Source organism: Salvia miltiorrhiza, chromosome 1 (genome assembly GCF_028751815.1).
Source record: "Salvia miltiorrhiza cultivar Shanhuang (shh) chromosome 1, IMPLAD_Smil_shh, whole genome shotgun sequence".
Taxonomy (NCBI): Eukaryota; Viridiplantae; Streptophyta; class Magnoliopsida; order Lamiales; family Lamiaceae; genus Salvia; species Salvia miltiorrhiza.
Genome location: NC_080387.1, coordinates 22,013,793 through 22,026,359, shown reverse-complemented (window position 1 = coordinate 22,026,359; position 12,567 = coordinate 22,013,793). Strand labels below are relative to the sequence as shown.

At 43.9% G+C, this 12,567-nt stretch overlaps 3 protein-coding genes across 3 annotated transcripts; 1 reads left to right on the top strand and 2 right to left on the bottom strand.

The window, feature by feature from the left end:
• The first annotated feature begins 221 nt into the window (after nucleotides 1-221).
• Nucleotides 222-1,412, top strand: LOC131007011 (uncharacterized). The gene is made up of 2 exons (XM_057934156.1): nucleotides 222-559; nucleotides 646-1,412. Exons 1-2 carry the CDS (start codon nucleotides 233-235, stop codon nucleotides 1,171-1,173), a joined length of 855 nt encoding a protein of 284 aa, XP_057790139.1. The 5' UTR covers nucleotides 222-232; the 3' UTR covers nucleotides 1,174-1,412.
• A 1,263-nt stretch (nucleotides 1,413-2,675) lies between these two features.
• Nucleotides 2,676-6,819, bottom strand: LOC130998612 (uncharacterized). Its single transcript, XM_057924047.1, has 4 exons — nucleotides 6,572-6,819; nucleotides 5,202-6,471; nucleotides 2,843-5,090; nucleotides 2,676-2,785 (listed from the first exon to the last, which is right to left on the bottom strand). The coding sequence occupies exons 1-4, from the start codon at nucleotides 6,817-6,819 to the stop codon at nucleotides 2,676-2,678; spliced, it is 3,876 nt and encodes a 1,291-aa protein (XP_057780030.1).
• Nucleotides 6,820-9,582: 2,763 nt separating this feature from the next.
• Nucleotides 9,583-11,323, bottom strand: LOC131007010 (acetylajmalan esterase-like). Its single transcript, XM_057934155.1, has 4 exons — nucleotides 10,946-11,323; nucleotides 10,261-10,409; nucleotides 9,912-10,185; nucleotides 9,583-9,826 (listed from the first exon to the last, which is right to left on the bottom strand). The coding sequence occupies exons 1-4, from the start codon at nucleotides 11,154-11,156 to the stop codon at nucleotides 9,612-9,614; spliced, it is 849 nt and encodes a 282-aa protein (XP_057790138.1). The 5' UTR covers nucleotides 11,157-11,323; the 3' UTR covers nucleotides 9,583-9,611.
• Between the last annotated feature and the right edge of the window lie 1,244 nt (nucleotides 11,324-12,567).

The window sequence follows — 12,567 nt, the reverse complement described above, 5'->3', positions numbered from 1 at the left end:
GGAAGATCGTGACTGGCGGGTGATCTTGTCGGAGGATAATCTTAGAGGTTCTTCTTTGTGGTGTGAGATTCCTGTTCGTACCGAAGGTATTGTTCATCCACCTAGTCGTGCTCGATTTCGTATTGCTCTAGTAGCTAGAGCTTTGGAAATTCTAAGGCAAGGTCGTGAAGTGGAAGGTTTTCCATTATTATTTGAATTGACCACTGCTGAGCGCATATTTGTAGACCAAGCGATGGCAGACCTTCCATTCTACCAACCAAAAGGCAGTTGGGCTGCGTACGAGCGCATCCAACAGAAGAAAAAGAAAGTCATGGTTAGCTCAAGTGAGGAACCTACGACTGATCTCTTGGACGCGGTGTCTCTACCCTCGCCTGTCGGAAGGGGCAAGCGATCCGCATCATCCGTCGTCTCTGATCAGTCTGGTGGCTCAATCATTATGAAGTTTCCTGTGGATGCTGCTGCTTATACGCCTTGTGCTCCGCTGCTTGAGGATCGTGCTCGGTTGGATGCTGCTGGCTATGACTCGGCTATGGAGGCTATCGTTTCCCATTCATTTTTGGTAGGGTTATGTTTCTTTGTGTCGTTCATTTTATTTTTTGTTCAAATTGTAACAACTTATCGTGTTGATTGTTCTATATCTTGTAGGGTACACGGGGTATCCTTTACTTGGGGGACAAGGTGAAGGAGCTTGAGAAACAACTGACGAAACTTCGTGCCGAGCAGGTCGACTATAGGAAGGAGAATCGTGATTTGAAGAAGTGCAAGGTCGAATTGCACAAAGTGATTAAGGGCTTGCAGGAACAAGTGGCGTCCCACGAGCAAGATGCCGGGAAGCTTCATGAAGCACTTGAGAATTTGGAGGCTGTCAGTGCTCGAGTGAGGGATCTTGAGTTTGAGATCGTACAATTGAAGAATATGATGGAGGATGTTGGGTTAGAGACAGAGGTCTTGATTCGCGGTGAGATTTATCAAGAGTTTCGTGATGGTAAGTCGGGTGAGTGGGATATAGATAGATGTATCCTTGAAATGGAGAAACTGTTGCAACAAAGGGCTGAAAAGGCTGCTGCTATCCGGGCTCGGGCGGCTGCCGAGGCTAAGGAGTTAACCGATACTCTTGGTCGATTGGATGCCGAGGATGCTGCCGGCGTTTCCCATGGTTCCACTGATTCCTAATTGGTGTTTTATCTTTATCATTATGTAGACTTGCTCAAACTTGATATGTTTGGTTGTATTTGGTTTTTAAGATTATCTGTACGGATTTCTATAGTTATTTGTCCCCCAGTTTGGGTCTTGGTCGATTTGGAGACTAGACTCAAACTTAGTGTTGTCGTTGTATTTCAGAATTTTTCGGCATAGCCGACCAGTTGGAGGGTTTGAACCCTTGAATGTTATGGAGTTGGGATATTTGATCTTGAGTTGATTTTTCTAAGTATTGATAATATTGTGATGTTGTTTGTAACTTATGGAAGTATGTGGGTGTATGGTTGATAGGGTGGATCTTATCAAATGATATATTCAACAAGTTGGGAATGATAGTTGAAAAAGGGTTGGTGAGGGGTGGGGGCTGCGCTCCTTGGAGCTGCCTACATACCCTTTAAAGGGATCAAGCCCAAATGTAGTTCTGACCTGCATGGAAAGGTCAGTAGTCGTGTAGTAGGTTGAGTGGGTCTCGTGAGACCTTAAGAAAATAGAAGTATAGTAGAAGTGTAGAGTTCAAGTGTGATACTGTTTGAGATGGATAGCGTTCCAGCTATTGTTGATGTCACGTCCGTCTGTCGCTTGTAACTTGTATGCCCCGTGTCCGACTACTTTAGTGATCCGGTAAGGACCTTCCCAATTTGGGGCCAGCTTGCCTGCTCCTGCTTCCTTGGTATTCTGAAATACTTTACGGAGTACCCAATCACATGGTTGGAATGTTCGGGTACGAATGTGCTTGTTGTAGTGTTTGGCAACACTTTGTTGATATGAGGCAAGTCTGATGTTCGCCTTGTTTCTTTTCTCGTCGAGTAGGTCTAACTCGAGGCACATAGCCTCTTGATTGTCGGTGTCTGTGGTGAGCTCGAACCTGGCGGTAGGCACTTCACTTTCGGTGGGTATTACTGCTTCCATTCCGTAGGCTAATGAGAAAGGAGTTTCTCCTGTCGAAGTTCTTGTGGTCGTTCGGTATGACCAGAGTACGCCGGGTAGTTCGTCTGCCCATCTTCCCTTAGCCTTTTCCAATCTCTTCTTTAGGGTGTTCATGATGGTCTTGTTGGAAGACTCTGCTTGCCCGTTTGCCTGTGGGTACCTTGGAGTGGAGAAGCTCAACTTGATATTCCAAAACCTACAAAAGTCTTGGAATTCTGCGCTGATGAATTGTGATCCGTTGTCTGTGACGATCTCCTTTGGCACCCCATATCGACAAATCAAGTTTTTCCAGATGAAGCTTTTGACCTCCTTATCTCGTATTTGGTGGAATGAGTCTGCCTCGATCCACTTGCTAAAGTAATCTGTCACGGCTAGCATGTATACCTTCTGTCCAGGTGCTGTAGGTAGCTTGCCTACGATATCCATTCCCCATTTCATAAAAGGCCATGGTGATGTGATGGCGGTCAGTGGTTCTGGGGGTAGGTGTGACACTTGAGCGAACCGTTGGCATTTGTCGCATCTTTTGACGAAGTTGGCTGAGTCGGCTTTCATGGTAGCCAATAATATCCGTTGGTTAATGCTCGGTGGGCTAGGCTTCTCCCACCTGAGTGGTTTCCACACTCCCCTTCATGCAACTCAGACAAGACGTATCTCGACTCTGCAGGGTTAATGCATTTTAAGTATGGACCGGTAAAAGAACGTTTGTATAACTTACCTTGAATAATGGAGAATCGGGCAGCCTGCGCCCTAAGTCGGCGGGCCTCATTCCTGTCGTCGGGTAGCTTGTCATGCTCCAAGTACTCCATTATAGGGGTCATCCAAGTCTGTTCGGGTGATACCTCCACCTCCTGGTCCTCCTTGTCTTTTTGAATGGCAGACCATTTGAGGCAGACGATCGGGATTGTCTTAGGCTCTGTGGCTTGGATAGATGATCCAAGATTGGCGAGGGCATCTGCGTGGCTGTTATCTCCTCTCGGAACTTGGGCTATGGTGAACTCCTCAAAGCTGGACTGAAGTTCCTTGACTTTGCCAAGATAGGTGACCATCTTAGCATCTTTGGCTTGGTAAGCGCCTTGTATTTGGTTGACCACGAGCTGAGAGTCACTGAACACGCTGATTCGCTTAACTCCCATTTCCTTTGCTAGTCCGAGTCCGGCTAGCATAGCTTCGTACTCTGCTTCATTATTAGTGGCTTTGAACTCACAGCGGATGGATTGCTCCACCATGTCGCCTTGTGGTGAGATGAGGACAAGACCTAGTCCACTTCCTCGCATATTACTGGACCCGTCTACATATAGTCTCCAAGCTCCGACTTGGTTGGGTTGCTCGGTCATGCAGCAGAGCTCCTTGTCGGCCTGCATGGTAAGGTTAGGAGTAAAATCAACTAAGAAATCTGCTAGTACCTGAGACTTAAGAGCCGTGCGTGGCTTGAATGTTATGTCATGCTCGCTCAACTCCACTGCCCACTTGGTCAGTCGTCCTGAGAGTTCTGGTTTGTGGAGAATGGCCTTGAGTGGATAGGTGGTTATGACTTGGATTGGATGGCACTGAAAATAAGGGCGTAGCTTTCTAGCTGCGTGTACCAATGCAAGAGCTAGTTTCTCCAACTGACTATACCGTGTTTCTGCATCCAAAAGAGACTTGCTCACATAGTAAATTGGAGATTGCTTTTTGTCATCCTCCCTGACCAACACCGCACTCACGGCTGTATCGGATACAGCCAAGTAGACTAGCAAGGTTTCATGATCCTTTGGTTTAGCTAGCAAAGGTGGGCTGGTTAGGTACTGCTTGAGCTCCTGTAGGGTGGATTCGCACTCCTCTGTCCACTCGAACAATTTGGCTTTTCGTAAGGTGTTGAAGAATGGGTTGCACCTTTCGGATGATTTTGGTATAAAACGACTAAGTGCGGCTATCCTCCCAGTCAGCTTCTGGACGTCTTTCACACACGTCGGTGAAGAGATCCTCTGGATCGAATCAATTTGAGCTGGGTTGGCCTCTATCCCTCTTTCTGTCACCATGTAGCCTAGAAATTTCCCTGCAGTTACACCAAATGAACACTTAGTAGGGTTTAATTTCATATCGTATTTCCTTAGGATGTTGAATGTTTGTTTGAGATGATCAATATGATCCTTCGCCTGGATGGACTTGACGAGCATGTCGTCGATGTAGACTTCCATCGTATGCCCAATTAATCTCTCGAACATCTTGTTGACTAGGCGTTGGTACGTTGCTCCAGCATTCTTCAATCCGAATGGCATATACTTGTAGCACCAGAGCCCTATGTTGGTCATGAATGACGTCTTATCCTCGTCGTCAGGGTGCATCCGTATTTGATGGTATCCAGAGTATGCATCCATGAAACTCAGCAACTCATGGCCAGCTGTCGCATCTACTAGCATGTCAATATGCGGTAGAGGGAACGAGTCCTTAGGGCACGCCTTGTTGAGGTCCGTGAAGTCGATGCACACGCGCCACTTGCCATTCTTTTTCTTTACTACCACCACATTAGCTAGCCATTCGGGGTAGTGTGCTTCCCGGATGAGTCCGTTTCGTAGGAGCTTCGTGACTTCTTCATTGATGATCTGGTTTCTCTCGGGAGCGAATTTTCTTCGTTTTTGCTTCCTTGGTGGATAACGTGGGTCTACCTGTAACCTGTGAACAATAATGCTCGGATCAATCCCTGTCATGTCCTCATGGGACCAAGCAAAACAATCATAATGCTCAGTAAGAAATAAAATAAGCTTCTCTCTCAGTTTGGGATCGAGCTGTGCCCCTATCCGGACTTTATGATCCAGATAGTCTGTGTTGATTTGGATTTCGTCCACTTCCACAGCTTCTTCTTCAACAAAGCTGGCAGGCCGCTTTCGATTGTCGGGCTTGTCGGGTTGGTTTAGTTGGTCATGCTGCACATGTTGCTCTAGCTGTGGTGACTGGTCCGTCTTGGTGTTGGACGAACCCTCTTCCTGTAATTGCTATTGAGCGTGTTTTGTCTTCATGGTGGTCTGGTAGCAGGATCTGGAGTCGTTTTGTTCTCCCCTAATCTCCTTGACGCCCCACTTGGTCGGAAATTTCACCACTTGATGAAAGGTGGAAGGGACTGCTTCCATGTCGTGGATCCACGGGCGACCGAGGATGACGTTGAATGCGGAGGGGGCATCAATCACCAGGAATCTTGTTGACAAATTGACCCATTCGGCGTAGATGGGAAGGTCGATCTCCCCAATGGTTGTCTTGCTCTCACCGCTGAAGCCTATGAGGACAGCGGTCTTCCTAGTTATGTTTGACTCGTTCAAACCCATCTCCCTGAAAGCATTAATAAACATGATATTGGCAGAGCTGCCGTTATCAATCAACACTCGTTTCGTTAAACAATTTGCAATATAAATAGAAATAACTAGAGCATCATGATGAGGGTTAAGAAGCTTGTCTGATTCCGTCGTTTGGAAGCTGATTGTCTGGGTTGGCTGGTCTGTCGTAGCTTGACTAGTCACACTTCCTCTCGTTCTGGTAGACATGGCTTGCCTGGTATGCCTCTTTGCAGCAGAGTGTGTAATCCCGCTAACCTCTGATCCGCCAGAAATGACATTGACTGTTCTCTCATGGTTTGGCGGGTTGGGTGGGGTGACTTCTCTGCGCTCGTCTCGTCTGTCATTTCCATGCTTTAGGATATGTTGGCCCTTGTCTGTTAGGAACTCAGTTAGGTGACCCTCTTTGAGTAAGTGTGCCACTTCCAATCGTAGTGCAATGCAATCCTCTGTTCGGTGTCCATGGTCGGCATGAAACTCGCACCACTTAGATCTATCTCTCTGGTCGGCTGGTGCCCTCATCTTTTCCGGCCATTTGACTTTGTTACCTAGATTCTTGAGAGCTAGGACTGCCTCAGCTGGCGAGATGGACAAGTTGTACTCTGGTATCTTGGCCCTTTCACGTGGTCGTGTCTCGTAAGGTTGGTCATACTGTCTCCTTTGGTATTCTTGTCGGGGAGGTGGGTAAGGCTCAGACCGCCTATCACTCGTCCTCCTTTCTACCCTGGAGTCCCTTCTAGAGTTTCTGCTTGGTGAAGATCGGTGGTGGTTGTACCTCCCACTTGATTTGTGCCCATGCCTTGGCAAGTACGTCCTCCATTGTTCTACAAGGGTATTTGGTGAGGTCTTTGTAGAGGTCTGAGTCGGGAAGAAGACCCTTTCGAAAGGTGGTGACCGCTGTCTGGGTGTTGCAGTTGGTGATGGACACCTTCTCCTTGTTGAATCGGCTGATATAGTCTCGGAGAAACTCACCACGCTGTTGCACCACGGCATATAGATCCTCCGATATCTTTTCAAGTTTCCTGCTACTAGCATATTGCTGCACAAATATATCTGTTAGTTGAGCAAAACTTGAAATAGAATAATTGGGAAGGTTAGTGTACCACTAGAGGGCCGGTCCTGTCAGACTAGAACCGAACCCCTTACACATGCAGGCCTGCCTTAATTCACGAGGAATTGCAGCAGTAAACATCCTTTGCTTGTACTGAGCGATGTGGTCGGTCGGATCCGTCGTGCCGTCAAACATTTGCATGCTCGGAAAGCTAAACTTGATGGGCATTTCCACCAAGGCAATTTCATCCACAAATGGCGAGTCGGCATAGTAGTTCTCTGAACTTTTGTGGATGGGTGCCGGGACACCGGGGATTCGCTGGATCAAGGCCTCCATTTCCGCCAACTTTCTCGACAAGTCTTCATCTTTGATTGCGTATGGGCCAGTTGTGGTTGGTTGGGCAAATTCATTGGTAAACAACTAGTCTTGGGTGAACTCCCTCGGACCATGTCCGTCAGCCTGTTGGTTAACTTGGGTTGGCGTGATCGTCTGGTTGAGCCCCAGTATGGCAGGTTGTATGCCTCCAACGGCGGCATTGCTCATTGCTGCGCCCGGCGTGGTGAAGATGGTTCGAGCATGTTGTCCTCCGGTGGTGGTTGTTCCATCTTGTCGGTGTGTTCCTGTGGCTCTGGCGTCCGGGTTGAGTTGACCAAGTTCTCGTACTTGCTCCAGCGCGGATGTTGTCGTGTTAATACCTGCAATCAAAGTCGCACGACCAGGGTCAGTCTGATTACCTACCATATTACGGCTTCTTACCGAAGATGACGGATCCATCGTGAGACGGTTGGATCCGTCCTTACGACTGATCGGTGTGTCTCCCAGGGGCTGCATGGAAGACACTTGGGCTCGGAAGCCGGGAGGTTCGATGATCTCGATAGGCTCCATAGCTTCGAGACGGTCATACAAGTTGGCGTTCTCTTTTTCCAACTTCTTGCATCTCTCCCGCTCCTGATTCATCTGTTCAGTCAGGGCGGCGACCTGGGCGGCTAAGTCAGCCTGATCAGTTTGAGCAACCACGTGGGGTGCGTCAGGAGTTTCAGATCCGTCACGACCGTCAGACATGATTGATGCTCGAAGAGATCTACGGGAAGTGCGTTGATTTGCTTGATTGCTAGGGCCCCACGGTGGGCGCCAAATTGTTGGGGATGGATCCAACAACCACGAAATAGGACGTCGGGTACGTCCGGATCGGCGGGCACTAGCAACCTGAGAACCACAAACACGTTAGAGCCCTTCTAGGAACACCGGTGGGGGTGTCGATGGAAGGGCCTCCGACGCTCAAGTCAGTTCAACAATAAAAGATATTTGATGGAATTCGTAAAAAATAATAATAAAACATGAAATTAATGAAATAGTAGAGCAATATTGAAGTAGTCGGTCTGGCTGGTCGGACTAGTAAGCCTGACGGATTAGGGTTGTTCTGAACTCCAGACTGTGAGAGCGTGGAAGCGGATTGATTGAGCAAAGAAGCAAATCGTGTAGAATATGAGTGCGGGTAGCAGTGATTAGAGTATGAATGATTGGATGGGTCGTCTGACCTAGTCGGGTTGTATATATACTAGTCCCCTGGCGGCTAGGGTTGCTTCTCATCTTAAGTTCCACCCTAACTGCTCCGAAATTTTAGGAGAAGATCTCCCACGATGCCTATTTTCTTTTCCTCTTCACCAAGTAGCAGCCCTTTCTAGGGTTTGACATGACGAACATGTATGTCTATGGGCCTAAATTTGGACTTTCGATATGGATCGAATCTGACCTATCCGATTGGATCATCTAGTTGGACCGAATAAATTCATTTGGGCCTGATACGAATTTTGCCCAATACAGATACAGTTCAGAAGATCTGAGCTGGAGTCAGATTTTCGCAGGAAACCAAGTTCTGGCAGTTTTGGAAGATCAGCCATAACGTCCCCTACAGAAGTCCGATTGAGGTGAAACAGGCGGCCACGGAAATCTCTTTCGAAGACGAAGAAGTCGTATTTCTGCACAAAATACGATTGGAGGTCGTTTGAAGGGTCAAACAGAGCGTTGAAGTAGGCTGACCTGTTCAGCGACGGATTGACGAATTCTTAGGAATTCTTCAGGTATTTTCTAACTCCAACGTGCAGTTGTTAAATTCATAGGAGCATTTTAGGGATTAATCGTTGTATGATAAATTAATAATATTCCAAGAAACGATCTTCGGGGCAAATCGAGTATTAATTCAGTTTAATATTCCTTCAATTGGTATCAGAGCCCAGGATTAATTTCTTGGCTCTATTATTAATTTATGTATGATTAATAATGTGCGTTGTTTTTACTGCTGTTGTTCTTCGTGGTCTGTTGATTCGTGGGATACGTCGTTTTGTCGTTGTAATCGTTTTTCACCGCGAGATAAATCCGTGGTTAGATTAGGATTTCAAATTGTATTTGTTTTTCCTTTGTAATCTGTAAAACTGAGGAACGAGACGAGAACGACGACGAATCAACGACGAAAGAACGGTGGTTGGAGGAGGCGTGCACGGATGTTGCGGTGCGGCAAGGCTGCCGACGCCGAGGGCAGCGCGTGCACGAGCGCTTGCGCGCCGTGCGCCGCGCGCGCCTGGTCTGGCGTCGTGCACGCTGCTGCTGCACGGATGCTGCGGGCTGGGCGAGACGGTGAGGAGGCAGCCGGCAGGGGCGGTGCGCGCCCGGGGCTGCGCGCCCAGCGGGCGACGCACTGCCGCTGTTGCCATGCGCTGGAGCTGCTGGAGGTGCCGCCACTGAGAACCAGATCAAAGAAGAGAAAAGAAAAATACCCCGATTTCATGTGGAATGGACCCTATACTTGTTATTAGCGGAACCTATAATAGCGGACATAGGATAAATATAAATATCATTTGCTCGAAGTCTCAACGACGAGCTTTGGGAACCATAAGCGGCCTCGTGTGTGTTGTCTTTAATTTCTTTATTGTGTTCGTGTTAATTTCATTGTCGTCGAGTGATTAACATAACAATTCCAAATAAAACACAAATTATGTTATTTAACACACCCTTGAATAAATATTGGTCGTCTTATTTCTCCATCGTTGATCCATGGATTTGCTTCTATATATATAGCTAATTAATAACCAGTCTTATTTAAATATATATATAGTAGCGCATTAATTTGTTCAACGTAAGCATATGATTGTGGGGAGAATATAAGGTATCACAATTTGGGAGATACGATGATAAGCTTCTTGTGTCAAATGCACGCCATCCCAATGTATATATTGTTGGGGGTTCGGACAAACCGGCACAGTTGGGTTCCCACAAAATTCAAGACTGAGAGGATCGAACTGTCTGCTTTTACAACATGGCGTCAGTAGAGTTGTTCGATCAAACCCTGAAAATCAGACAACAAAGGTACAAAACATTGAGTATTTGTTTTTTGCAACTATTCATTGAAGTCGGTAGTAGTAATTGCTGACCGATGAAGGGAGCACGGCGTAAAGTTGTTAGAAAAGCATTGTAGTAGTCTGCATAGATTATGGCTACACCGGGAAATTCCTTTCTGAGAGTGTTTAGTGTGGCTTGCAAGTTATTATTTTGATAAACGACAAGATTGTTGGCGCTTCTTACACAACCAAGTTCGTCGTAGTTTGTGGAATCGTTGCTAGCGAAAGCAGCAAGGATGTAAGGGAAGCATCCAATGGGAAAATTTCCAGGAACCACTACTCGCGAGGCACCAGCTCGAATAATCTCCTGAGTAATTTAATAGATAAAACTTTATTTAATGAAGAAAAAAATTAATAAAGAGATGCTTATGTAAATCATTACTCTTATGGCATCGGAAATAGCTTGATTTATGAGAGGCACGTAGGTCCGGATTTCTTCAAGGGATCTGCCTTGTGATAAAGGATAATTGATGTCATTTCCTCCAATTCTACCCACGAAAACCAGAGCCCGTCTCAAATATTCACTACATTTTATTTGTTTGTTTTTTTCGAAAATAGATTAAGATAATAAAATAAAAGGTCAGTAATTTACAAATGACTATGCAAACAAATACCATGAAATATAATACATGCATGTATTTATGAGCACTTACATGAGCACAACTGATATGTAATCCATGTTAGTATTTTTCTTTTCTTACTTTTCATTTCGTTTTATAAATTATGACCATGATCGTTGAATTTATAAATTACATAAATATCAAAAAGAAAATTACCGTAAAATACACAAAGTTTTGACGAATTTTGGTATTGCATGCAACTTTTGAATACAAATTATATATGATCTTAGTCAAATTTTAGAGAAATTTCAAATTGGGAGAAAAATTGTAGCAATTAAAACTTGGTTGATTTTATTTTAAAATTTCAAAGATTGTGTGCAAAATCTTTTATAGGACAGAATAAGTATAAAAGGAAAAACAAAAAAAAGTAATTCGTAATTTATAATATTTTAAAATGAAATTTTATCATGGCCAACTAAAAGATTTCTTAGACACTAGAAAACTAACCTCGTGGGGTGGAACAAATTGAGGCGAGGTACGTATAAAAGGAGCGTAGTTGAAGGTCCAGTGAGCCAACATCAGGTGGAACAATAATTCCCCTTGAAACAAAGAAAGAAGAGTTAAGCGCCGTAGCCCCAGCAACCGCAAAGTTGACTCCATTTCTGAATGAAGCACTCTTGTCTAAATAAGGGTTCAGCAGGGAAAGCCCAAGAGCCATAGCTGCCAATCACATCCAACAAAAATTACTTATATTTTTATGTGTAGTAAAATTTAATTACATGCGTATATGTATAATATACTTTCATTAGTTATAAAAATATAATAAATATTAGTATTATTTATAAAAATTCATACACTCTCAAATCTCATTAACTTTTGTGATAGGCATAATCATTACTTATGATAAGATGTCACAATTTTAATTTTATTTAGTACTAACATTTTTTATGATTACAATTCATAAAAAATGATGTCATTACTAGAATATTTTATTTAGTAATATTTCAGGGTCACAAACTCATAATTCTATAATAATAATAATTATTATAATAATAATAATAGTAATAGTAATAGGTTAGACCTTTTTCATATACAAATAAGGCAAAACGATATTTTATCTTTTGAGACAATAACTAACTGTTAGAACATCAGCAGTGGGGCTGCAGCTGGCGAGCCCAGATAGTGAGAATCGTGGCTCTTCAGAGCGCATCGAGCACGAAGAATTTAGAGAGGGTCGCATGAGCTTCACGGTCCAACAGGAAAAATACATAAATAATACTCCCTCCGTCCGCGATATCGTTTCCACATTTGCCATTTCGGTCCGTCCGCGATATCGTTTCCACTTCCATTTATAGAAGTAGGGTCCACAATCTTCCACTCACAACAATTGTGGGACCCAAACTCCACTAACTACATTTCCACCACTTTTCTTAAAACCCGTGCCGTCCACAATGTGGAAACGATATTGCGGACGGAGGGAGTATATAAAAAGAATATTGAAAAATTTGGGAGTGTAGGCGATGTGCTTCATATGTGCAGTTGTTAGTCTACGTCACGTTTTATTCGACGTTGTTAGATAATAGTATCAGACTATATTTGCAATAGCAGAGCTACTTTCGATTCATATTTATTGATATAAAATATTTCTGTGTGTGATGCACATTTCACGAGAAGAGAAGGAAGAGAAAGTTGACGTGAAATGGAATGATGGATAGCTATTTCCAAGTGTCCTCTAATAACCATATACTCCTATTTATTAGTAGGATCAATTGTACATAAATTATTAAATTTTCGGCAAATTCTTATTTCGTATATGAACCTTAAATTTTTTATTAAAATTACATAATTATGTACTCCCTTCGTCCACAAAATAAACTCTCAGTTGGGATTCGACACGAAGATTAAGAAAGCTGAAAAAGGTGATGTAAAAGACTAAAATGATAGTGTATATATATTGTGATTACTTTTATTAATCTTTAACTAGCAATTTGATAATAATAATAATAATAACAACAACAAGAACAATAATAATAATAATAATAATAATAATAATAATAATAATAATAATAATAATATGAATAATAATAACAACAACAACAACAACAACAATAATAATAATAATAAGAATA

What these genes read in the sequence shown, in the direction of transcription:
- LOC130998612 (XM_057924047.1), bottom strand. Translation starts at nt 6,819, where the DNA reads ATGGAGGCCTTGATCCAGCGAATCCCCGGTGTCCCGGCACCCATCCAC. An exon ending in CTTCCACCTTTCATCAAGTG is followed by an intron (nt 5,091 to 5,201) that starts GTGAAATTTCCG and finishes TAGCAATTACAG; the next exon opens with GAAGAGGGTTCGTCCAACAC. An exon ending in CCGATTCTCCATTATTCAAG is followed by an intron (nt 2,786 to 2,842) that starts GTAAGTTATACA and finishes TTAACCCTGCAG; the next exon opens with AGTCGAGATACGTCTTGTCT.
- LOC131007011 (XM_057934156.1), top strand. Translation starts at nt 233, where the DNA reads ATGGCAGACCTTCCATTCTACCAACCAAAAGGCAGTTGGGCTGCGTAC. An exon ending in TCGTTTCCCATTCATTTTTG is followed by an intron (nt 560 to 645) that starts GTAGGGTTATGT and finishes TATATCTTGTAG; the next exon opens with GGTACACGGGGTATCCTTTA.
- LOC131007010 (XM_057934155.1), bottom strand. Translation starts at nt 11,156, where the DNA reads ATGGCTCTTGGGCTTTCCCTGCTGAACCCTTATTTAGACAAGAGTGCT. An exon ending in CTATTTCCGATGCCATAAGA is followed by an intron (nt 10,186 to 10,260) that starts GTAATGATTTAC and finishes TAAATTACTCAG; the next exon opens with GAGATTATTCGAGCTGGTGC. An exon ending in ACGCCGTGCTCCCTTCATCG is followed by an intron (nt 9,827 to 9,911) that starts GTCAGCAATTAC and finishes TCTGATTTTCAG; the next exon opens with GGTTTGATCGAACAACTCTA.